The 25,805-nt window shown below is 48.2% G+C and overlaps 1 protein-coding gene across 1 annotated transcript; it reads right to left on the bottom strand.

Moving 5' to 3' along the window:
• Positions 1-24,916, bottom strand: LOC121153907 (b(0,+)-type amino acid transporter 1-like). Its single transcript, XM_040976675.1, has 12 exons — positions 24,830-24,916; positions 22,150-22,297; positions 21,679-21,921; positions 21,171-21,296; positions 20,843-20,942; positions 19,935-19,979; positions 19,450-19,573; positions 18,892-18,995; positions 10,569-10,665; positions 9,977-10,126; positions 4,665-4,839; positions 1-170 (listed from the first exon to the last, which is right to left on the bottom strand). The coding sequence occupies exons 1-12, from the start codon at positions 24,914-24,916 to the stop codon at positions 109-111; spliced, it is 1,461 nt and encodes a 486-aa protein (XP_040832609.1). The 3' UTR covers positions 1-108.
• Positions 24,917-25,805: the final 889 nt, after the last annotated feature.

Here is a 25,805-nt window from a genome sequence, read left to right as displayed (position 1 = left end):
TCTTAATACATTTCTTTTTTTAAAAATCAGGAGAACATAAGCACAAATACTGATTACAAAAGTAAACACATCACAGTTTTGACTTGGCTACAAGGGACAGAGTTGTCACTAAGTGTCCTTCTCTGGCGGCACGGCTTCCAAGAGCATCTGAAGGTGCATGGTGACTGGCTCTGGAACAGAAGGCAGAGGACAAGTTGATTAGACGGGCTGTCTGGGAAGCTGGGTACTCCCTGGTCACGTACCGCCTAAGACCCTGCAGCTCTTTCTGCCGCAGGTGGGGTCATGGGCATGGCACACAGGCTCCCTTTCTTCACAGCATCTTGTCATTGCTTTGAGGATGGCTGCCTGTGGGTTATTCAAGGCCCTCACAATAGCCACACTGGCTCTTGGAGCTAAGGTTTTTCCTAGAAGCCTACTGCGTATTTTATTGCCACTAAACTATTTACAGTCTAGGAAAAATGAGGCTCAGTAACATATAGATACGTCAGTCATTCCAGCAGTCTCAGTCACCAAAGCTTAATTTCGTTTAAAAAGTAAGGTCGCTCATTGTTTTTAGTTACCTTAGCTTCCTACCACCTTTGGTAGGGAGGAGCTTGTTCAATAGTGTAAACTTGGAAGGATAGGCTTTGTCATTAAACTGCAGTGTCATCCTGGTCAGAGTGTCCGTCATGATCAAATCCAGGTTCATTTTAGAACAAATGAGTAAAATGGCCACCTTTGTCACACCAATATCCTATCTTTCCCTTGGGCAGGAGTGTGCACAGCCTTGCCCCAAGTCAGTGCAGGGTTCAGATCAGGAGGAGAGACTGTTTCAGGAAGGGCAAGAGTACTTGGTGGAAATGACATAACCATACTTTGCTTTTGTTGACCTTGTTTTAGCCAGCATGAAATCACCCCTGCCAGCTAGGTGATGGCACAAGATCTCACAGCCAGAAATGGAGGTGGGAAGGACCTGGAACATGCCAGGGTGCCAAGAACGCCTCGGGCAGTCTCAGGCCTGGCTGGCCAGTTGTGAGGCTCATTCATCTCCCCCCTCTGGTGAGTGTCACTCTACCTGCCCTGGTACGCTCTCTGACCTATGCACCACACACAGCGTGCACAGGAGTGCCTGCATGGGGTGTCTGCTCTACCCTGCTGAGGCAAGCTCTGTCAGAGGCCAGCCACGTGCTGCATCCGGGATTCCACTGTGCCCGGTCCAGTTCCCATCGTCCAGGAGCTCCCATTGGTGGGGATGCTCAGATGCCTGCACAGGCTTTTAGGAGTATGGTTTCTTGCAGCTGATTTCTATTGTGCTTGACAGAAACTGCATGTGTAACAGACATTTATGAAAACAGATGTAGCTCAGTCTCTTTGAGCACCTTGCAAAAAAAAAATGGCTCTTTAGAAGTCAATGTGGCTTGCTTACTGAAGCTTTTATACAATGTGGGCAAGCATCTGGTACAGTGGTAAGATGCCATTTATGGCACCTGCATCCTTTGCCACACTTTGCACCCAGCTTTGTTAATGCACACCCTGAGGGAGCAAGTGATGCCTCAATGGTATGAGTCACTTCCCCTGTGGGAGAGCCATGCTGAGCCCTGGGCTCTTGGCTTCGGCCTGGCCCACCAGTGGCTGGGAGATCTTGGTCTCTACTTTCCAATTAGGAAAAAATATGCCAAAAAAAAAAAAAAAGGCTCTTAAAAATAAACGCAGGGTTGGGCCTGGCGCAATGGCCTAGCGGCTAAAGTCCTCGCCTTGAAAGCACAGGGATCCCATATGCACGCCGGTTCTAATCCCAGCGGCTCCACTTCCCATCCAGCTCACTGCCTGTGGCCTGCAAAGGCAGTTGAGGATGGCCCAGGGTCTTGGGACCCTGCACCCATGTGGGAGACCTGGAAGAAGTTCCTGGCTCCTGGCTTCAGACTGGCGCACAGCACTGTCGGTTGCAGTCACTTGGGGAGTGAACCATAGGACGGAGGATATTCCTCCCTGTCTCTCCTCCTCTCTGTATATATCTGACTTTGCAATAAAAATAAATCTTTAAAAATTAAAAAAAAAAACCATGCAGAGTAGCAACCTCATATATGGAGCCGCCCCAAGGTCGTCTTGTCCCTTGCACCTTGCGTTGGCGGTGGCATTCAAATTGGGCCAAGCTCTTGGGCCACCTGGCAGTATGCTCCGGAGCCTTGAGGGTGTGGGCTTACATGGGATCTGGGACCTGGCACAAGTGAGGGCAAGTAAGGACCTGAGGGTTCATGTCCAGGTGACGAATGATTAGTGAGGGACCTCCACAGACAAGGCCACTGTATTTGCAGGTTACTAAGGGGGATGAGACTTGGAGAGGGGAGCAGCAGAACCTTTAATGATCAGACCGAAGCACGCATAGGAGACCTGAGGTCAGGTAGTTATCAGTGACCAACACTGAATACCACTCACTGGCACACAGTAAAGCTGGAGGCCTAACTGGCAGGGCTAGATCACAGGACTTACCAGAGGGAGTTACACAGGGGTGGGTAATGTTAGGCTAGATCATGACACTAACCAACACACGGGAGAATTAGGCCTGGGGGCAGAATATGTTGTGGGGGGTAAGTGGGTTCACTGCTGTGAAACTGCGATCTCTGCTGGCATGTGCAAGATCTGTGGATGGAGACAGGCCTGGTTAGGGAGGTAAACGGTCACCCCAGCTAAGTTGGGGTTCCCGGCACTGAGCTTGACAGCCAGAATGGGGGCATTGTGCTGTGCTGGACATGGCTGCAGTCTCCATCGGCATGGATGTGGACTGGGTCTGGAAAGCACCAGACTGGACTAGACTCCAGCACCCACTGCTGCTCGCAAGAGCCAAGGTGGATGTAGGATGGAATAGGCTAGGTCTTGGTTCCTGCCAAACCATGGCAGAGCGGTGCAGACCCAGAGGTGTGGACCAGGTGTGGCTGGGCTGCAACACCCAACAGCAAGAACCTGAAAGGGCGTTGGCTGGTTGGGCAAGAATACTGTCCCTGCCAGGGAAAGAGGTAGACAAAGCCAACCTGGGCCAAGGACCCACTGGCATGCATGGGATCTGCCACTGAGAGGAGATCTGATAGAGGAGCTTGTTAGGATGCAGTTCCTGCAGGTAAGCACAAGAACCAAGGCAAGCAGCAGCCCAAACCAGGTCAGGTTGCAGTGCTCGCCAGCATACAGGTAGGTCAGGTCTGGGGGCAGGCCAGGATGTACCAGTTCATAATATCCGCTGGCAGATCTGAGAACCAGGATGAGGTGCAGGCCAGGCCAAGTAGGGCCGCAACACCAGCCAGTCCACATTAGGTCTAGGCCAGGCTAGGCTGCAACACCCAGTATTAGGAGCTGGCACGGGGTATGGCAGGCTGCAAAGAACCAGGTTGAAGCACATGCTGGTGGATGCCAAGGTGAGACAAGCCATGCCAGTCTGAGTGTGATGGGTGCCAGGTCCGTGAACCCCAAGGGCAGAAGTTCCGACAGGGCCTGAGATGCCTGACCTGGGTCCATTTGTGAAAACATATCCTCTTCAATGGAAAAGTCGGAGCAATGGAATTGAGGCCTGAAAGCACAAGGAGGGTAAGGCAGCCCGTGGTAGCCTGCAGAGGATTCCTGGCGCCATCACAGAGGAAGGAGATCAAAGCAAACTGCACAACTACCCCAGCCAAATGATGACGGCAACAGGACAAAGGTGGACTGTGTCACCTCATGGACACTGGAAGGATTTGCTCATCCTTGGATTGGTGAGATTCACACCATTTCAGAACTATCAAAACCACGAACCCTCAGCCCATGCACTACACTGGGGCCCTGGGTTGACAGCGGGTAGCTGTTCCCCATCCCAGGGTGCTGGGGTGGTTGGGAGGTGAATATGACTTGTCCCCTTGTCTCCCCTCCTTCCCCAGATACAGGAAAAATAGAAAATTAGCAAATAATGATCATACCCACTTTTTCTTAACCCTCGGTCCTACGCAGCACAATCAACAAAATAAACATCACCAATAAACATATTAAAAGTGTATGTAAAGAAGATGCAAATGAGGACTGCTGTGTGGAGCAGAGTGTGATATGCACAGCCCAGGCACCTGTCACTCTCTCCCAGTCCAGCCTCTGTCACTGTGTGCTATCCGGAATGGCACTGAGCTCTCAGCTGCTACGTGTGTTTGCCAGGAAGAACAACATGGGGCTCTGGAGATGGACGGGGATGCTGAAAGCATGCAACATGACTGCACTGCACTTGACAGAGGACAAGATGGCAAGTTTTGCATTTGCATGCATTTTAAGGGACCTGGGGAGTGGGTGTTGAGCCTAGCAGATCAGATACCCATTGTCCCACGGTGGTGGCTGGGCTCCTCTGCCTCTGGCTCCAGACTCCGGCTTCCTGCTCACCCACACCCCGGGAGGCAGCAGGCAGAGCGTAACTGTGGGTCTGCCACCCATGTGGGAGACCTAGGCCAATCCTAGGCATCTGGAGGTGACCCTCTGTTGCCGTCTCTCAAACACCTTAAAATGCCTTCCCTTCCTGCTTGCTAGACTCGATCATGGGTCCAGGCCTGGCCTTCCTGAAGGGCAGTGTGCTCTGTGAGAGGCCATGCAGAGGGGCCAGCTAGGATCAGGAAGGGCAGCTGAGGGTGTGGGATGCTCTGCCTGCCCGTGCTTCAACAACACAACTGCCCTGTGATACTTACTTGAGATTTTCTGGGCCCATGCAAACTTGTGGTAGACAAAGAGGAAGTAAAAGATGAGGCCGCTCAGGATAAACAACACACAGTAGAGATACTCCCATGCAGGTTCCGTGATGATTGGGGCCAGGACCAGAAACACGGCTATGAGAGTCACCAGGATGGGGATGACGATGGGCACCTGCAAGCCAAACAGTAAGGGGTCAGGCCGTGGCTGCACACACCCGTCCTCCTCCTGGAGCTTTTCACTAAGAAAGCAGCATGGCTGCTACAAACGGTGTCGTGAACGCGTGTAACCCTCTCCAATTTCAGTCACCTTGATGTCGTTCTCTCACTCTCACTTCATCTGCTCCACCTTTTCCCTGATGGTGAATTTTTTAAATGTTATTCTCATGCCTCCTTTGTATAAAGGAACTGAGGGATTTGTCTTTTCTGTGGTGTCTAATTCTAGCTCTGTGTGATTGGGTCCCCCTGGTGCCTCTCTCTTCCCTATTCCTTGTACGCCAGTAGCTAGATTTGGAGGCATGAATACTCCACAGTAGAGCAGTCAGTACAAGCACATGATACCTGATTCTCACTCTTTGAAATGACTAAGGTTTGGGCTTAAGAGAAGGAAAGCAGTCCAGTCCCACCATTATAAATTACCCCCATTAACTTCATCCTCCTAAACCAAGAGTAAAGTTTTGAATGGTTTTTAGCACCTACCAATCACCACTGTCCTATTATTTCACCAAGGGTTGCAAAGGAGTCACCCTTCCAGACGTCATGATCTGAAATTGTGTAATGAAACATTTCTTCAACTACTTGGTGATTCTGTATTGAACTTGTGCAGGAAAGGCAGGGTAAATGCTTGCTTCTTCATTTTCAGGATGAGCTGGGGCCTTGGGACTTGCAGGGCTGACCCAGATGAGATTCACTGGCCCTTCAGCTCCCTGTCACACTCTGTGTGAAGTCAGCCTGTCCTGTCACTGCTGCTCCCAGGACGCTCTGCTGGCTTCCTGGCATGATAGGAGGTGGCAGCCCTGGATTCCTCCCTCTCTCCAGTGAACTTTGTTTCCTTTTAGTAGGAAATGGCATTTAAAGATCATTATGCAGGGAGTGAAGTATCTGCTGCTGTTTTTGCAAGGACAAGGACTAATCTTTTATCAAGAAGGGAAGTTTTTTCAAATCCACTGCAGCATTATCTATTTTTGTTCTAAGATTACATGTTTCTTATACTGTCTTGTCATCTGAAAAATCTTGTTTCCTAAAACATTTAACTCAATTAGTTCTTTTGTTCTATAATATCTCTGCAACAAATCCCTAAGGAACTAGAGCGCTAACACTGCTGGTAGTAGTTTGACATTCAGGGTACTTTGTAATTCTTTTTTAGCCTCAAGAGCAGTGTGTAACCCTAATACTTACTTTTTTCAGGGCTGTACCAACTGCTTGTTATACAGAAAGCTTCATTTGTTTTTAATCTTAAGGATTTACTGTTCCCCTTTTTAACATTTATTTAAAATGTAATTTTTTTCACATGATTTGCCTCATTCCACCTTTTTGAGAACTTACATATTCACCTTCCACTGATGATTAAAATACAGCAAATGGCAGTTTTGTACATTCTGTTATCTGGTAGTATCATTCCAGAGATAATTTAGTAAGACAAAGTAATTAAGCATCCATTTTCTACTGCTGATGCACCATTTTGAGTCTGTCTCCTGCTAACATTTGGATTATGTTGAACCTATGGCTATCAAAATTACTGTTTTGATGAATAAACTTGTATGCGTTTCATATTTCTGCTAAGTGTGGCTCTGAGATTTGGGGGATGGGCCAAAGAATAAATGCTTGCACAATTTTGTGAGCTTCTGCCAAACCACCCCACAGCGTGGCCAGACTCTTCCTATTCCGCTATCATGGGAAAGGGCCAGGACGCCCCTGACTCCCCAGAGGAGTCCATGGTCGATATGTTTTGCCATCTGATGGGCAAGAAGTGTTTTCTGTTGCAAGTCGGGTATGTGTTCTCTTGCCGAAGCAAAGTTGGAATTGTTTCAGTTAAGGATGTTAGCATTTTGGGGAGGATTATCACCTGGAAAGGTTTCCTTAATCTGTTTTTAATGTGCTTTATTTTTAAGGCAAATTTTAATTTTTTTCCATTATTACTTCCAGAATATAAATCGTAAGTTTTCTCCACTCAGATTTACAAAGCAATTTACATCTTATTTGTGAATCAGCACCGTAACTTGTGAATGAGTGAGCATGCTGAGTGAACTCCTGCTTATCATTCATGTGCGTGTAATTTGCTTTAGCGTTCACATTTGTGGAACTGTTTCTAATATTTTTCCCCCATAGGTAAATCTGTGTAATGCATTTTACCCACCATGAATTAAACAGTTAACTACGAATTTTTTTACCCTCAGCATCTTTTGCAAAAGCTATGTAAGATTTAAAAATACCTTTTCTTTTTTTTTAAGTAATTGGATTCTGTTTAAGATTCAACATGTTTGTATCATTCATTATTCCCAAGGGAGATTACGCAATCTCGGTAGGATTGGTATCAATTTATACTCTGTAAAAATAAGCTGAAAGTCAATAAAAGAATCCCAGAGGTGAGGAGTTAACCCAAGCATACTATAAATGAAAATGGAGAAATAATCTCCACAACACAGGACGTCATTTTGTAAATCTTAAGACAACCCCTGAACAACGCCATATAAATAATTTTTAGAGTTTTTTTTTTGTTTTAATTGGAAAGGCAGATTAAGAGAGAAGAGACAAGAGATAAAGAATTTCCATCCTCTGGTTCACTCCCCAAATGACTGCAAAGGCCAGAGCTGAGCTGTTCTCATCTGAAGCCAGGAGCTTCTGCCCACTCTCCCACGTGGGTGCAGGGTCCCTAGGCTTTGGGCTGTCCTCCACTGCTTTCCCAGGCCACAAGCAGGGAGCTGGATCAGATGTGGATCAGCTGAGACATGAACTGGTGCCATATAGGATCCTGGCACATGCAAGGTGAGGATTTAGCCACCAGGCTACCGGGCTGAGCCCCATACACATACCTTTGAAAAAGCAGATGAAATGTTATTTTCTAGGAAAATTCAAAGGAAAAATTTTGATGCAAAAAATCTTTGAACTCAGTGCTTTTTCTTAATATCTATTTTCCATAAACTTTCTGAAGACCCCACATTAGTGTGGATTTCAAAAATCTTCTTGTACCAAAATAAACTTGTCTTTAAGTTGCTTTTTTTCCACCAGCTTTTTACTTTCAAGTAACTTACTGGAAAATTTTAAAACTCAGATTTTCGCAGCCTATTCCAGATCACTGAAGGAAAACTTCTAAGAGCTAGACCGACTGCTTACTACTCATTGTGTGTCTGTCTCACGCCTTCAAGTGTTCTCACTCTTACATTCATTATTTTTCCTCCTTTTGGGTTTCTGTATTGTTTCTGAGTGGCCCTTTTTTGTTTTCATTAATATAAGTATGCAATGTGATGAGATTCTTCAGAGTGCCATGAAACTGTGTCCTTAGGGCCTCGGTCTCCTTAGCTGAGGAACGTGTGTACTGGCAGTTCTTACTCCTTCTTGGTCCCAAAGGTCTATCATCTTCACTTTCTGTTTTGTTGCATTACAGACAATGTTACCAAATTTTTCTTGGTGGCGTTAAAGATGGTCATTTGACAGTGATGTCTTGAAAAGGTGCCTCCTCTAGTGGGGTTAGAGTTTGATCCCATACCTTGTAATGCTTTTTGGGTCTTGGGTCTCCTTTCCTCCTGGAATGCCTGGCTCCAAGCTGGTAGGAGGAGGGCTGACTGATCACCTGCTGTGGTGCATTCTCTGCTCCTTGCCATGTTTTGCAGACTCTGCTTTGAAGCACAGGCGCAGAGCTGGATGGTCAGGTGTAGGGGTTCCCTCTTCCCTGAGACCTTGTGTTGCTGAGTGAGCTGGCTTTGTCTTGGCGATGCTACGGGCCCGAGTGCCTGTCCGAGGATCTCGCCTTGTTTTCTGAGGATTAATTTGCCTGCTCCTGTTTTGCCTTTTTACTTTGGTTTTCTACAGCTTTATGGATCTGCTTGCAAAAGATCTCTTTCACAGCCAAGTTAAGTCCTTTTAAATCTAACAAGCCAGTTTATTCACAGAACTGGTAAATTCTCCATTCCTATGCGGTACCTGTATTTCTGTAAACATACAACTTCTACTTACCGTTAATCTTCTGCCCTAAAGAGTGACATACAGGGCCCGGTGGCATGGCCTAGCGGCTAAAGTCCTCACCTTGAATGCACTGGGATCCCATATGGGCACCGGTTCTAATCCCAGCAGCTCCACTTCCCATCCAGCTCCCTGCTCGTGGCCTGGGAAAGCAGTCAAGGATGGCCTAAAGCACATGTGTGGGACCCTGCACATGTGTGAGAGACCCAGAGGAAGTTCCTGGCTTCCCGGCTTCGGATCGGCGCAGTACCAGCTGTTATGCTCACTTGAGGAGTGAATCATCGGACGGAAGATCTTCCTTCCTGTCTCTCCTCCTCTCTGTATATCTCACTTTATAATAAAAATAAAATCTTTTTAAAAAATAAATTAAAAAATTTTAAAAGAGTGGCATATAGTGGGAAAACACTCCCAATGGCAGTATTTCCATATTTTAAATGGGAAAACCATAATGCATCAAAAAAAAAAAAAACCCACCTCAAAGTTCTCAACTTTACAACAAAAACAATAGTAAATAACATGGTGCAACACACACAACAAGTTCCACAGATGCCTGCAGGAAAGGTGCTCCGCTTCCAGTCCAGCTCCCTTGCTGTGTTTGGACAGAGGTGGGCTCTGGGGTTTCCCCTTCGCTAGCCCAGTAGCTCTGCCTGCTCAGTGGAGGTGGAGGCAGGCAGCTGTCTGTCCCCGACCACCCCACAGCCTGGGTGCTGGTCAACATGCAGCACCAGTGAGGTAGCAAGTCAGACTTGCTGAGACCAAGCCCCAAAATGTCCTCCTCCTCTTCCTGGTTACTTAATCCCTGATCTTGCCTCATCATGCACCATGGGCTCTTCAAAGGCAAACAAGATCTCTTAATTTAAGTAGAAAACCACAAATTCTGCTGCCTGCCCTTTGGTGTAGTCACACCAGCCCAACAAGAAGAGGGAAGGAGGAGCCCCAGACAGCAGACATGGGCTGAGAGGGGCTGCTCGCACAGGCCTGGTTCTGGGCAGGGTTGGGCAGGCCCTCAAATGTGGTAATCCCGAGAAGCAGCATGCTGGAAGCAGAAGACACTCCCTGGGCCTGCACTTCATCCCCTCTGACTAAGTCACCATAGGGAAACAGCTGCTCGTGACCTTGGGCACTCTGCTTACCTTGATCGGCCTTTCCAGTTCTTTCTTCGTAAACCTCATCACAATGAGTCCTAGAACTGTCATGCCATAAAACAACCATGCAGCAAAACTGAAATAATTGACTAGTGAGTTAATGTCTCCAGGAATGATATAAATGGTTGCCATGATTCCCTGGCAGAAAGAAGAATGAATTTTAGGTTATTAGTGCATAAAACCACTGCCCTTACCACTTCACAGGAGACTGACCACTAGCCTGAGAAAGACTTCCTGTATGCCAACACAGCAGGGGTTAAACTTGACTTGGCTGTGGGGTCTGTTCTCTGCAGCCTGAGAAAAAGGCTGGCTGTCACTGTCTTACCTACTAAAACGCATCTTCTCCTCCTGGGGGCCGGCGGTCCCTTGGGGAGTTTGTGACATGAACACAGAACAGAGGCACATGTGCAGAAGGACTGCTGCTTTCACAGACATGGAGGAACTCAGGCACAGTGAACTGCCTTGGGATTTCCAAATCAAGAAGTACCGGAACTTGGGCTTAGCAATGCACTCTATGTAACCATCCAAACCTAAGGGGCCCCCTGCCCTTAAGGTGGTGTTGTGCAGAAGCCATACTTACATAAAAGATGATGGAAGGGGCTGGAGTTAGGCGCCTGACACTAATGTAAGACAGCACTTTGAGCATGTGGCCTTCCCGGGCAGCCACGTAAGCGAGTCTGAAAAACAAGCATCCGGCAATGAGAAGCTGCCCCAACTGTCCTTCAGAAAGAGTCCAAAGTCCCACTCCAAAGCTACAGAGAGGCGGACTGCAAGGCAGCCTGACCATGTTCCGAAGGCCAGCTGGGAAGAGGACTGCAACTTGGCAACAAGGTCACCCAAGCAGGAAGAAGGGCAGTTGGGAGACCCTGGAGATGCTTGGAACTTCTACTGCAGCAGAAACAAACGTGCTGGGAGGCAAAGGCCCTGGGGCCTCAGTGCTCGGCAGGAGCAGAAACAGAACCAGCCTTATTTGTCAAACCCGGGCAGATAGAACTGATATTTCTCAAAAGTCTTCAGATCGTCTCCTCTTGGTTCCCTCTAGAATTGTTAATTATCCAGCAATGTGGAAGACTGCTTAAAACCTTCAAGGAGTAGTACTGGTGGGGTACCCCAGCCTACGTCAGAGTGCCCACTGAGTGCCCGCTGCTACACTGCAGGGCCAGCAGCAGGGACCCCAGGGCACAGGCCTTCCCGCCCTGGGCCAGCCTCAGCTGCTACTGGCATTTGGGGAGTGAACTATGACAGAATGTGGACGTCTGCCTTTGCTAGCCCACCCTGCCTTTCAGTAGATGATGAGCATCATGGAAAAGAGAAAAAAAAAAAAAAAAGAAGACGACCTAAACAGAATTTCTTTAAAATATTCAGTATAATTAAAATTTCAATTAGAAAACAGTGAAAATAAGTTGGACCCTGGATCCAAAGCCCAGAGAGATGAGAAATTAGGCTGTAATACACTGAGGAAAGGCAAATTGAAAATGCAGAGCTTTGACCACACTGGGAAATAGCCTTCAACCTGAGCCCAGTTCTACAGACATACCCTGTGGTAAGCATCATGAAGAAAGAAGAACTTCTGGGCCACTGAATTTAAAAGATGAAGTACAGGGCCCAATGCAATAGCCTAGCAGTGAAAGTTCTTGCCTTGAATGCACCATGATCCCATATGGGCTCCAGTTCTAATCCCAGTGTCCTATTTCCCATCCAGCTCCCTGCGTGTGGCCTGCACCTGTATGGGAGACTGGAAGAGGCTCCAGGTTCCTGGGTTCAGATCAGTGCAGATCCAGCTGTTGCAGCCACTTGGGGAATGAAATCAGTGGATGGAAGATCTTCCTTTCTGTCTCTCCTCCTCTCTGTAGATCTGACTTTCCAACAAAAGATAATAATAATATAAATCTTTTTAAAAAAGATGAAGCAGGCCCAGCACGATGGAACAGTGGTTAAGGTCCTCGCCTTGCACGCCCGGGATCCCATATGGGCGCCGGTTCTAATCCCGGCAGCCCCGCTTCCCATCCAGCTCCCTGCCTGTGGCCCGGGAGAGCAGTAGAGGACGGACCAAAGCTTTGGGACCCTGCACCCGCGTGGGAGACCCGGAAGAGGCTCCTGGCTTCGGATCGGCATAGCATCGGCCGTTGCGCTCACTTGGGGAGTGAATCATCGGACGGAAGATCTTCCTCTCTGTCTCTCCTCTCTATATATCCGCCTTTCCAATAAAAAAAATAATAAAAATAAATCTTTTTAAAAAAATAAGTCTTTAAAACAAAACAAAACAAAACAAAACAAAAGATGAAGCGCAGAATCAAGACCAAGAATAATTGCAGAGATAATGAAAAAATTGTCTAAATTGAAAAACAAAACATTTTCTGATCTGAACTCTAAAGTTAATTAGCATTAATGACAGTGGCATTAAAGACATTTTTAGATGAACTGAGACGTTCACCCCTGAGTCTTCTCCAACACAGAAAAGAAACAACACAGAGAGCTGATTTCAAGCAGCCATGTTAAGGAAACACAGGCCAGTGCTGATGTGTGCACAAGTCCTGGGTGGGTGGGTGGGTGGGTGGGTGGGTGTGGTTTCGTTAGGTACTGATGAGCTTTTGGAGGCATGGGCTTATTATAAACCAGGCAGAGCTGATAATACTGCAGAGTATGAAAGCAGAAACACAACTGGGTAGTGATGTCAGATACTGGGTCATCACTAAAAGAATGGACACGTTCCTCCATGCCAGAAAAAAATATGGGGAGGGGACCAGGGGAACTAAGGAAACTTGGATGGCCATAACTCGGGATAAGATTTATTTGTTTGTTTTTAATAAACCAAGAAGAGAAGTTAAACTACACCAGTAATCAAATTCAATGCAAACAGAAAGAAATGTAACCAAGCCCGATGACACGTAAAGGCTGGGAATAAAGGAGAGAACACACGAGCAAAAATAACCCAAATACAGCCACGCCCCAGTGCCAGCATCACACGTTCTAAGGCTTTAGAGAGAGGGACAGTCCTGCTCACAAGAGGAATCATCCACAGAATAAAATATAACCAGAGCCTTTAAGGGCCTGGTGTGGTGGCATAGTGGTTAGGGTCCTTGCCTTGCAAGCACCAGGATCCCATGTGGGAGCCAGTTCTAATCCCGGCGGCTCTGCTTCCCATCCAGCTCCCTGCTTGTGGCCTGGGAAAGCAGTTGGTGATGTCTCAGGGTCTTGAGACCCTCAACCTGCGTGGGAGACCCGGAAGAGGTTCCTGGCTCCTGGCTTTGGATTGGTTCACCTACAGCAGTTGCGGCTGCTTGGGGAGTGAACCATCAGACGGAGGATCTTCCTCTCTGTCTTTCCTCCTCTCTGTATGTCTGCCTTTCCAATAAAAAAAAAATAAATAAATCTTAAAAAAAAAAGAGCCTTTGAAACAGATGACAAAATGCACTTGATCTTAGCCCAAAGGCCAAGAAGTGACAACAAAAATGCAAAACTGCTATTGCAGTGGAGGATTTGAACAGTATAAATAAGAAAGCTTAATAACGGGGGCTCGCATTGTTGTGTAGTAGGTCAACCGCCACCAGCAACGCCAGCATCCCATCCAGCACTAGATTGTGTCCCGGCCACTCCAGTTCCCATCCAGCACCTGCTAATGCACCTGGGAAAGCAGCAGAGGATGGCCTAAATGCAAGGGCCCTTGAGTCCACCTGAGAGACCCAGCAAAAGCTCTTGACTCCTGGCTTTGGATTAGTCCAGCTGGCTGTTGTGGCCATTTGGGGAGCAAACCAGCAGATAAAAGATCTGCCCCTGTTTCTCCCTCCCTCCCTAACTCTTTCAAATAAATAAATAAATCTTTAAAAATTGATTTAAAAAATAAGCAAACAACTATAGAAGGCACATTATTTCCAAAGCCATAGAAAACAAAATTTTCACACATCCACAACATTTGGTGTTTTAAAAATTTTGTTGGATGATACATTTGAAAGGTGGAGTGGCAGAGCTGCCACCTACTGGTTCATTCCCAAGTAGCCAAACAGCCTGGGCTGGTTCAGGCCTAAGTTGGGACCCAGGGTTCCATCCAGGTCTCCCACCTGACTGGGAGGAAAAACACACCTGGGCCTGCTTTACAAAGGGCTGGAATGCAAGAGCAGCAGCCAAGACAAAAACCAGTGCCCACATGGAATGCTGGCATTGCAGGCAGCAGCTTGTTTACACATCAGTGACATGCCACCTAGTGACGGATGCCAACTTGTTTTGTTTTTGTTGTTTTTTTGAACAGCAGAAGGATTGATCTTGTATCCACTGTTTCACTCCTTAAATGATCTGAAAAACCAAGAGCCAGGGGTTTCATCAGGATCTCCCACCAACATGGGTGGCAGAGACCCAAGTATTTGAGCAATCTTCCATTGCTTCCCAGGTACATTAGAAGAGAGTTCAACTAAAAGTTAACTAAGCAGCCAGGATTTAAACTGGCACTGTAACACTGTACAGGCATTACAAGTGATAGCTTAACCTGCTCTGCCACAATGCCCATCCAAAGTTTTAAAACTTCTGAAGAATAACATAAATATTTCATATTCTGACTATAATGCAATAAAGTTATAAGGCAGGAACACACAGGCCAATAAGATTCATCCATTTAGAACTGCACACTTGAATTTTTGAAATAAAATTAACCCCAGAAAAAGACCATTAAACAGAAAGGGAATTGATGGAAGAAGATTTGGGCTCAAGATGACGCTGTAAAACTGTAAATTTCGTCATTTCTCCATAATCCAATGGCAGTGAGGGGAGTGCTGAGTTAATCACCATTTGCGATGCTAGCAGCCCATGTAAGTGCAGTCACAATTACTCTATTTCCAGTCCAGCTTCCTGCTAATTTGCCTGGGAAAATAATGAAGATGGACCAAGTATCTGGGCCCCTATCACTCATACAGAAGGCCTAGATGAAGTTCCTGGCTCCTGGTTCAACCTGGATCACTCTGAGCTGTTATGCCGTTTGATGAGTGAATCAGCAGATTGAAGAGTTCTTATTTATTCTCTCTCTCTCTCTCTCTCTCTCTCACACACACACACATGTACACACACACAAACACACACTCCCTGCCTCACTCCCTTACTCCACCTCACCTTCCACCCTCTCCCTGTTAAAGGGTTTGTTTGTTTGTTTGTTTTCATGGAATCAGGCATGAGTGTCTGACACAGTGGTTAAGACACTGCTCGGGATGCCCGCATCCCACACGGAGTGCCAGGGCTGGAGTCCTGGCTCTGCTCTGAGTCCAGTTTCCTGCTGCTGTGCATTCTCAGAGGAAATAAATGAGGGCTCAAGTACAGGGGTCCCCGCTACCACACAGGAAACCTGGATTGCGTTCCCGGCTCTCAGCCATAGTGTGGCCAAGCCTTGGCTAGGGCACGATTTGGGGAGAAAACCAGGGAATGGAAGATTGTTGTTCCTATCTGTCTGCCTCTCAAATAAATTTTTCTAATGTTAGTAAGATTTTTGGAATTGGCTATGATAAACACATCTGGAAAGCTAAGCAGACCAAGCGAAGTCTGACACAGGAGCATGAATGCCAGATACTATATTACTAAAGCTTTTAAAACTTCTAAAGAAATGTGGTAACTGCACAAGACATCAATGAAACAAAGTGTACCAGATGTATGGGGGAATGATAATGGCATTTCAAACCAGAGAGGGCATTAATGGCCAGTTCAATAAATAGGATTGTGACAACAGGTAAAGGCTTGGATAAAGGAGAGTAAAACTTGTGTTTCACATCAAATTATATCTCGCATTGATGGAAGAGTGACAGTAAAATGCTAGCTAAGTATATTATTGAATGAATGGAAGAAGGTTTGTGTATTTGAGATAGGAAATCCAGACTCCATGAAGGCAATTTTACAGATTTGACTCCCTACAAATGGTTTACAACAGGGACTAGTGTTGTGGGGCATCAGATTAAGCCATCACCTATAACACTGGCATCCCATATTGGGAGGGCTGGTACCAACCATGCCACTTCTGATTCAGATTCCTGCTAAGGCACCTGAGAACACAGCAACTAAGTCCTATGGTCTCTGCCATCCATGTGGGAGACCTGGATGGAATTTCCGGCTTCCAGCTTTGGCCCACCTACCCTGGATTTTGGGAGCATTTGGAGAGTGATCAAACAGGGAGAAGAGACCTGCCCCTGACATTTCAAATAAAACTTAAAAGTGTATACACAACATAAATCTGTATAACACAAGCCCTTGGCCCATCCCCATGCTGCATAAGTACGAAACTCCGCATTTACCTTGTAATAGTTCACATATGTAAATGGGAGCACTAAACCTATAATGTCTGAGGGAGTGTAGGGGCAGACTTCACAAACCTTGGACTGGGCAAAGGTTCTCAGATGTGATCACAAAAGGATGATAAAAAAAATATAAAAAACAGGGTTAACATTGTGGCACAGTGAGCTGAGCTGCTATCATGCCAGTATCCCTTATCAGAGCGCTGGTTCAAGTCCTGGATGTTCCACTTTTGATCTATGTAATGTGACTGTGAAATCAGCAGATAATGGCCCAGGTACCTGAGCACCTGCCAGCCATGTGGGAAATTGGGATGGAGTCCCAAGCTACTGAATTCAACTTGGCACAGCCCTGACCATTACAATGCTTTCTCTCTGTCTCTCTGTCTCTCTCTGTGTGTATGCGTTTTAGTATGTTTTTAAATCTGCTGCAAACAGATCACTCCATTGAGATGGAATGGAGATCAGTGGATGCCCAACACTACAGGGGTGACCTGATGGGGCTTGAGGGAGCTTTTGGGCTGATGGAAATGCTCTGGAATTAATTGTGATCATGTTTACATAGCTTAATAAATTTGCTCAAACAACAGCTGCACAATTACTAAGAGTGGTATTTATACCTCAGTAGGGCTATTAAAGGTGTATTTTTATATACTTAAAATGAGCCACTGTCATTTTCAGTAACATAAAAATATAGGCATGTAGAATACATCTGACTGACGATGTCTCAAGTAAATGGTAGTCCACATCCATGGAATGGCAGACCCAGCATTCCCACACTGTGGCACAGCCCTGACCAAGGTTAATTATAATATGTCACACGTGGAGACATATTAAAAAGACTGTGGGAATAGGACTTAAAGCATAAATTTTGCGGGGGCCAGTGCCATAATGTAGAGGATAAAGCCACCACCTGCAGCCCCAGCATCCCATCTGGGTTCTACTTCAAGTCCTGGCTGCTCTACTTGTTTTTTTAATTCCATTTTATGACACAGTTTCATGGGCTCTGGGATTTCCCCCAACCCATCCCCAAGCCCTCTCCCCATACTGAATTCCTCCATATAGTTACAGCAGTACATTTCATAGCCAGTCATGATTCCTTCACTGCGGGCATGGACCATGCAGAGTCCAGCATCTTATCATCCAGATAAATTCCACAGTTTCATTGGGAGACCATCCTTGGTTTGAAAGTAGAGCTGGCAGAATATCATCCCCTCCAATGAAAAGTCACTACACAACAACTTCAACAACAGGAAGAAACATGGAAATTTACAACATCATGAAGTTAATTAACATGGTATTGAGTGACCAATATGTTAGAAAATGCAAGTACTTAACCACATCCTGTAACTACTTCCTTGACATCTCAATTTTAGTAGATACACAACCAGCTGTATATAAACCTTAAAATGGCTATAGGGTACTATTCAGCTGTCTCGTGTCTATTTTCATTTTTATATTTAGCACTGGCTGCTCTACTCTAAACCAACTTCCTGCTAATGCACCGGGAAAAAGCACAGTAAGATGGATGGCTCGAGTGCCTGGGCTCCTGTACCCACACAGAAAACCTAGATAAAGTTCCTGGCTGCTGGCCTTTGAAACCTCAAGAAACAGTTGTCTTGATTCACAAAGAATTGAAATCCATGTGTGGTTTTATTCATGACAGCACGTTTTTCCAACAGTTCTTAAAAACCTAGCATGTATGTCAAATTTCAGAATCAAAAGAGTGAACTTTGTTAAATGTGTAAATGTTAAATGCTATCACAAAGAAACAGTATGTGTTGACAGACTAGTTCTGTTCAGCATGGAAACACCTCATTGCACCCCAGAATGCTATTCCTGTACACAGGCCAACAATATGGACAAGCCTTTTGAAAAACAACACTAAACACACCTGCTTTGGCTGTAGAATGATTCTCGGTGGGCGTGTTATCCTGTTCAACGGATAACTTTGCTAAGCATCACTCAAAGCGGGGTCCAGGTGGAACCCTGGGCTGCAGGGCAGACACCTACATGAGCAGTCACTCCAGTCGGCTTTGCAGGAACAAAGCCACGCTAGCGTGCCTGGAGGATCTAGTTCATTACATGACATCAGCCTGTGGCCCAGGATGCCTCTGATAATTCTGCCAAGTTCAAGTGAGAGGCTTAGCATATACACCTGTCAGTCAGGTTGTGCTGACCATTAATTAGCACAACTGCTTCCAGCTCAGTATGGCAAAGGCGGGCTGCAGGAGCACAAACAAGGCCTCAAACATTTACTCTTTGGCCTTCCTAGATTGCTGGAGTGGTGTGGCTTTATTTTTATGCTCCGGGGATCCCATCAAGTAAAAACTATGATAGAAGAAGTCCATGGTGTAAAGCCCACCGGCCCTGCATCACTGCCCTGCTGCTCTGGCAAGGCTAGCAGCGCCCCAGCACTCCCTCCTACCAGCTCCACAGGCGGCAGCCCTGCACCCTCAGGCCACAGCTATAGCTCCACCCGGGGACACACCCAGCCATGCCAGCCTGTGGGTCCGGCCTCACCTTTGCCACAGCCAGGAGGAGGGGTGTCAGGGGTGCAGCTGCTCGTGTCCTCCCGTGTGTGGTGTGCTCAGCTGCCCCCCCACACACACACCCCTGTGGTGTTAAGCCAAGGGTTCCTACCTGCCCGCTGTGAAGCAGGCCCCGTTAGCAGCACCAATGGTTGAAAACGCCACAAACACTGGGACAATCCACGAGGCTGGGTAGAGGACGCGGTCCCCATAGGTCTGGGAAGGAAGCAACACGGACACTGAAGGCACAACTCTGTCGCACTCACACACGTCATGCGAGGCCCCACTGCTGAATCCCGACACTCCTGCCACGACCACCAAAAACTCTCACTCCTGGTGACCACCTGGCCACCTCCCCATCCCGGCCTCCCGCTTCCCTCACTGCTCTCTGCACAAGGCCTCAGCCCCAGTGCCCAGCTGCTCTCCACTCCCTGACCCCAGCAGTGCCCCAGCCCTGACCCGCCATCCACACACACCCCACCTCCACCCCTCACGCCCCTCGCCCCTCACACACCACACCAGCCACGCCACACGCCCTCGGGCTGCAGCTCCCGCGCCCCGCCCAAGGCCATGACGCACTTCCGCCCTCACCCAGAACAGCCCCATGGCGCCTGCGCCTGCGCCTGCGCCTGCGCAGCTACCCTTCCGGCCGCTCAGGCTCCCCACTCACCACGGCCACGGCCTGCGACTGCAGCAGCTCCGTGGGCGTCATGACCGTGAAGTAGGCGATGTTGATGAGGATGTAACTCACAGTCACCAGTGTGATCCCGATGATGATGGCCAGCGGCAGGTTTCTGGGGGCCGGTGGGACACGTGGTTGTCAGCTGGCCATCATGTCCTTCCCTCGGCCTCCCGGGCCGCCCTCCTGCGCTGTCCCACGCCAGGGCCCAGAGCCTGGGGCATTTCTCAGGCAGAACGCGCCTCCCTCAGGGACTCGCCAGTTGTGGAAGACAAACCACCCAGAAATCAAGGTCTGGGGTCCTCTACCACCACCACTCCTTTAGCAGCCACTGCCCTGAGCCCAGGGCCGCCACCTCACAAGGCTCAGGAGACTGAGGGAGGAGACAAGTAGCTCTCCTCCCCACCAGAGACTGAGGGACAATGGCTGCCGTTCCTTCATCTCCTCTTGAGCTGCTCCCAATGCAGCTCTCCTACCTGAAGGGGTTTCTCAGTTCTTCTGTGATGTAATTGAGCTGATTCCTGCAGAAAGCAAAGAAACATGACTGCCTTTTTCTTTGCTAAGGCGCTTGCATGATGGAGGATTCATCCCCACCACCCTCTTCCTGCCTCAAGATGTAGCATCCACCATAGCAATGCCATCACCATGAGGTCCTCACAGGGGCCAAGTCCTCTGTCCTTGAACCTCCACAACTACATAAAGCTCTTCTCTTCATACTTACCCAGCTGCAGGCATTTCCTCACAGCAGTGAAAAAACAATGTACTTTTTAGAAAAATGACACACTAGATGTTGGCCTCATTCAAGATGCTTTCCCCTATGGAAAATTCTCCTGAAGGAATTCCAGGGAAAGTTCTGGAAAGCCCCAGAGACAGTGTGGCTCAGGACTCTACCATGATCCACACCAATGGCAGTTTCCAGGTGCTTTGAACAAAATGGAAGATTCTTTGTCTCCAAATGCTTCTCAGAAGGAAACACCAGCCTGATGAGTGGCCAGGATGGCTTCTTAAGGCACATGAACACAATCTCATCAAGAATCTCCAGGGTGAAATACAACTGCCCTTGGATGTTCTTGGTCTTGGCAAGTGAGCAGGCAGCTGTGGCTGCCTCTAAGCCAGCTCCTCTGGAATTAGCCTGGCAAGGATTGTGTCAGGGCCCCTAGGCTGCCTGTCCACAGGACACCACAACCAGAACTGGGGAAGTGCAGATGTCTCTGGAGGTCCATGGCAACACAAAAATAAGGAGTGGGTGAGTCACATAGGGAAGCCTGAAAGTGACTCTGAGGCCAGCGGAAGTGCGAAGGCAGATGTCTACTTTTGCCATGAGAAGTAAATTTGGTCAAAAGGAGCCCCTGCCTGACTTACATCTGAGGAGTGCTAAACTTACCAACCGTCGTAGGCCCAGAGTCCATTGTACAATGCCAGACTGATGGCTCCCACAGAGATTTTTGCGCCCTCAAAAGACTGCTCAAAATTCCTTGTGTTTCCTGTAATTGAGCCAGAGTGCACAGGGCACGTGTCAGCTGAGCCCAGCTCAACTTTGCACTTATCTCTGTATAAAAGGAGGGAACTTTTCATAATCTCTGGTTACTAAATAAGCTTGGGTAAGCCAGAACGCAAAAATTCTGCTGCTCGCCTGTCAGGCTGCCTTCCAGACACACAGAGGCAATGTGTCTGTGTGGTGGGCCCTACCCACCCATCCCAATGCTTGTCACCTTGGGCCAGTAGGACGATCCCACTGACGATGATGATGGCCACGATTACCAGCTTGGCTGCTGTGAAGAAGTTCTGCACGTAACTGCCCAGCCGCACACTTAGCGAGTTCACTGTTGTGATGACCACTGGAGAAAGTCAAAGGAGGTCGGTGCTCTGCGCTTGCCCTGCTGGGAGCCTCCTCTATGCTCTCCTCTCCCCTTCCCATTATGCATACTGACAGAGGGATTTTTTTTTTTTAAGGCATGCAACTGATGGTCCTGGCCACCCAGCCAGGCTGCCTGGAAAGATAATGTTACCTGCAAACACCCCAGCCTGCAGCCCCTGAGATGCATGCGGCTACTCAGCATAGAGCACTGGCTACTGCCAGGAGCCAATCCTGCCCATTTTCTGCCCATAATACACCCCCACCCAGACTCCAGCCCCACACTGAACCTCTGTTCATTGGAAGACCCAAGATCAGAGTCTCCGTGTGTCAGGCCTGCCCAGATGCCAGGCATGTGTACTCACAGATGGCTGCAGCAGCCAGGAATTTCACCACAACCTGGGGAGGCTCGCAGCCTGAGTAGAAGGGTGCAGCCACGTATTCGGAGAAGCTGAGGCAGATGATGGCAAAGGACGAAGGCTTCATGACCACCAGGCTGGTCCAGGAGAAGAGGTAGGCAGGGATGGGGCCAAAGGCCTCCATCAGGTAGGGATACTCACCCCCTGACTTGGTGATCATCGTGCCAAGCTCCGCAAAGCACAGGGCCCCTGGAACACACAGAGGAAAGGTCTCCAGCCCCCTGGTGAGAAATGTTTGCCTTGGCACATGTAGCCATCCTCCCCCAAGGTATGGGGCCATGCTCATGCTGGTCCACCATGGTCCTCTCCCTCCTGACAACCACATGGTTGGGTTCTTGGTCTTTGAGCCTGACCCCTGCCTACACAGGCCCACAGAAAGGAAACCCAGGAGAGGGCACAAGGAGCAGCATCCATTACCCAGTGTTGCAAGGACCCCACAGACTGTCCAGAGGATGAGACATGGTCCCACTGCTTCCGTGTTTCTGAGCACAGACTTAGGGGAGATGAAGATCCCAGAGCCGATGATGGTGCCCACAATGATGCAGGTGCCGCTGAACAGGCCCAACTGGAATGGAAGGACAGGAGAGGTTGGTCCATGTTGCCACTGGGACCTATGTTCAACCCAACTGATCTCATGTCCAATGCCTAGGCACCTGTAGTCTGTGCTGCTACAGTGATAACAAGAACTGTTCCTGGAGAAGAGAAATATTAAGTAGGGCCAGCAATATGGCTTAGTGGGTAAAGCCACCACCTGTGATACCAGCTCAAAGAAGGACACTGGCTCAAGTCTCTGCTGCTGTACTTCCAATCCAGCTTGCTGCTGATGTTTCTGGGAAAATCAGCAGAGGATATCCTACTGCTTGGGTCCTTGCCACCCTGACTCCTGGCTTCAGCCTGGCTCAGCCCTGGCTTTGTTGACCATCTGGGGAGTGGCCATCCCGTAGCCCATGGAATATTTCTATGTCTGTTTCTCCTTCTCTGAGTTACTCTTTCAAATTAAAAATAAAAAGAAAGTATGGGGAAGAAAGCTTACTTTGAATAATAGTACTTAACCAATTAATCCCCATGACAGTCCTGCATATTTTAAAAACATGATTTATTTGAAAGGCAGAGAGATAGAAATGTACCATCTGCTGGTTTACTCCTCAAATGGCAGTAATGAACAAAGCTGGGCCAGGATGAAAACAGTACCCTAGAATTCAATGTGGGTCTCCCACATGGATGGCAGTGGCCCAAGCACTTGTGCCGTCCTCAAGTGCTTTTTCAGGTGCATTAGCAGGATCTGAATTGAAGTAGAACACCCGTAACTCAAACAGGTGCTCAAATAGGATGCAGGCATTGCAGTGGCAACTTAACCCACAGTACCTCATGCCAGCCCTAACCCCAAGTACTGAGTACTCAATATCACTCCATCCTACAGAGGTGGAAACTAAACACCAAATGTTAAGTTACAAACATTAGTTATATAGCCAGCCAGGACAGAACTAGTTGTGGTAGCACATCCCTAACTGAAACATCGGGTGTTATGTAGGGGTTTAGCAGATCTAGGCACTAAAGAAAAGCTCTCCAGATGCACCTCTTGCTGGGCAGAGGAAAGCACTCAAGGAAAGGAAAGATTAAATCAGAGCCTGGAATCCTGGCCAGAGGTGCCACATAGGGACAGGCAAATCAGGCCTCTTAGGGACAGAAACTCTGGAGAATCAAGAATTTTCTCAGTTGCCATTTTCTGAAGCAAAACCCAGCTCAGATCCACACATAGGATTGTATTCCTATGAAGTTTAACAGCAGACAAACAAAGCTGCAGTAATGGAAATTTAGGGCTGGGGGCCTGCCTTGAGTCGGGGAAAGAGAACATGCTGAGATGCTGTAGTTTGTCAAAGCTCACTGACCTGAACACTATAGCTGTATGCATTTTGTGGTATGTAAGTTGTGCCTGACCCAAGTTCCTGCTCTCAGCATCAGGCCCAATGTCCTCAGCCCCAGGCCAACCAGGGAAGATCTCAGTAGGAGGGGAAGACCCTGGCAGTGGACTGGCCACACAGGACTCCTGGAACACCCAAGCAGGGTCCCAGGGAGCATCATCCACTTCCCATCCTCAGCCTTCCTCAGAGGCCAAGGTTTGGCTCCCAGATGTCTACCCAGAAACCTCCCTCCTGCTGAGGCACTGCTGAGTCTGAGTTGCCCAGGTCTGCATTCACCTTAGAACTGCCCTAGCACAGGGTGGGGATTTGTTCAGCTGTGCTCTGCTGGTGGACCTCCAGGGGTCCCAGAGGACATCGCTGGAAACAGGTCTGAGATTGGTGGGGAGGGAGGGTGCTGCCCATGTCCCAGGACACCAGACCAACCAGCCCCGCCATCCCCTGCTCAAGCCCCAGGGCCATCCTGCTCCCTGTCCTCTGTCCCTGTCTCCAACACTGCCTGGTGTCCCGCCCACATCCCCAGCTCATCCTACCCTTGAAGCTTTCCCTCAGCTCTGCGTTTGTTTTATGCATGTCCTGGGCCCTCCTCCCCTCATCCTGTGAGCTGGGAGTCTTCCTGTCCCTCCATGTCTGGCCCCTGATGTTGTCCCACATGGAGACTGACACAGGGTAGAGCCCTGGGTGCCTTTGTGCCACCATCCCAGCCTGAAAGTACCCCTTCCTTCCAGGCCCCAAACAGCCCTAGGTTCTTGCCAGGCTCTAGTGCAGACTGTGCATCCCTGTCCTGTGTCAGGCTGGCTGTGCTAGCAGACCTCATAATTCCTTGCCTGTCAGACATGCACACCTGAGAGGACTCACATTTAGCCAGGTGTCACAGTGGGGACCCCAACCATCACAAGCTCCCTAAGCCTAATCCTCTGACCAAATAGAGGCCCTCTAGGTGCTTAGCTAGTGTGCACATGAACTAAACATCTGCATGTATGAAGTTCAAAAGGTCATGCTGAGTTCCCAACAAGAAGAAAGAGGATTATTCACTTAGAGATGTATTGGACAGAGCAAACCACCCACCTCTGGGGACCACTGCAGAACTCAGCCCACTGCTGCACAGTCAGATAACTTCCCCCCCACTCCCCTACTCCCAGCCTGGGAAGGGTCTGCTGGGAACCAGATGTCCTTACCTCTTTTTGGAGACTTGTGGTCTTGGGCTCATCACTCTGGATGGATTTCTCATCCTCTCGGCGTTTTCTGGGGCCAGTCTCCCCCATTTCGTGCTCCTGTCAGCTCCAGAGACTGTAAATGAGGCACAGGTAGGGTCTTGACCCATCCAAGGCAGACCATGTACACATGGCAGCCCCATGGTGCTGTTTCCTGCTTGGCTCTGCTCAAACACCACCAGTTTCTTAACTGGTGACAATCTGCTCAGCCCCAGACATGAAAATGTCATTAACATGAAGATGCTTTCAAAAAATCCATGGAAACATTTCCTGAGAAGATAAGTTTATTTTGGTGCCCCCTTCTCCTCCAGTAACCTATGCCCATGAGGCTCCTGAAAATGCCTTCAATGGAAAACAAACCATGCATGGGTTTACAACAAATTCATCTGTTAATTCTGTTTTGTCTATGAGGATTTTGAACTGCCCCAGACTGTTCAGGCCCAGGTGAGGATGGGGGAGAGAAGCCCCAGCTTCCAGATCTTTCCAGAGCTCCGGGGCTTGTGCTGTCCCTGGGCTGTGCTTGCTCTGGCTCGCAGTCCTCAGCTAGGACGGGCTGGAACATGATGCTTTCTTCAGGTGCCAACTTCATTGTTTTCCAAAGTACAACTGTCTAGCAGCTTACTGGAATGCTTTACTTAGCAGAAGGCATTCCAAGGAAGGAATTTTTTTTTTCCTTACAAATCCTTCTCTTAACACAAATGCAATAAAAAATCCTATATTAAAAAAAAAGATTAAGGTTCCCCCTCATGAATTACACACACAAGTTTATTGCTGCTGTGGTTGAAGAACATTGCTGAGGAAAAAAATCACTTCCAAGTCTAATTAGAAGACGGTCATGTGAGTGAATTCTCTGTCCATAGCCCCGTCTGACAGCAACCAGCTTCCCTATCGCCCCATCTGCCTTACCTTTCTCCTTGAGCTTGCACTGCCGGAGGACCTG

Source organism: Ochotona curzoniae, unplaced genomic scaffold (genome assembly GCF_017591425.1).
Source record: "Ochotona curzoniae isolate NIBS_2020 unplaced genomic scaffold, NIBS_Ocur_1.0 contig_2699, whole genome shotgun sequence".
Classification (NCBI taxonomy): Eukaryota; Metazoa; Chordata; class Mammalia; order Lagomorpha; family Ochotonidae; genus Ochotona; species Ochotona curzoniae.
Note: the sequence above shows the minus strand (reverse complement) of the source record. Positions and strands in the feature narration are given on the sequence as shown.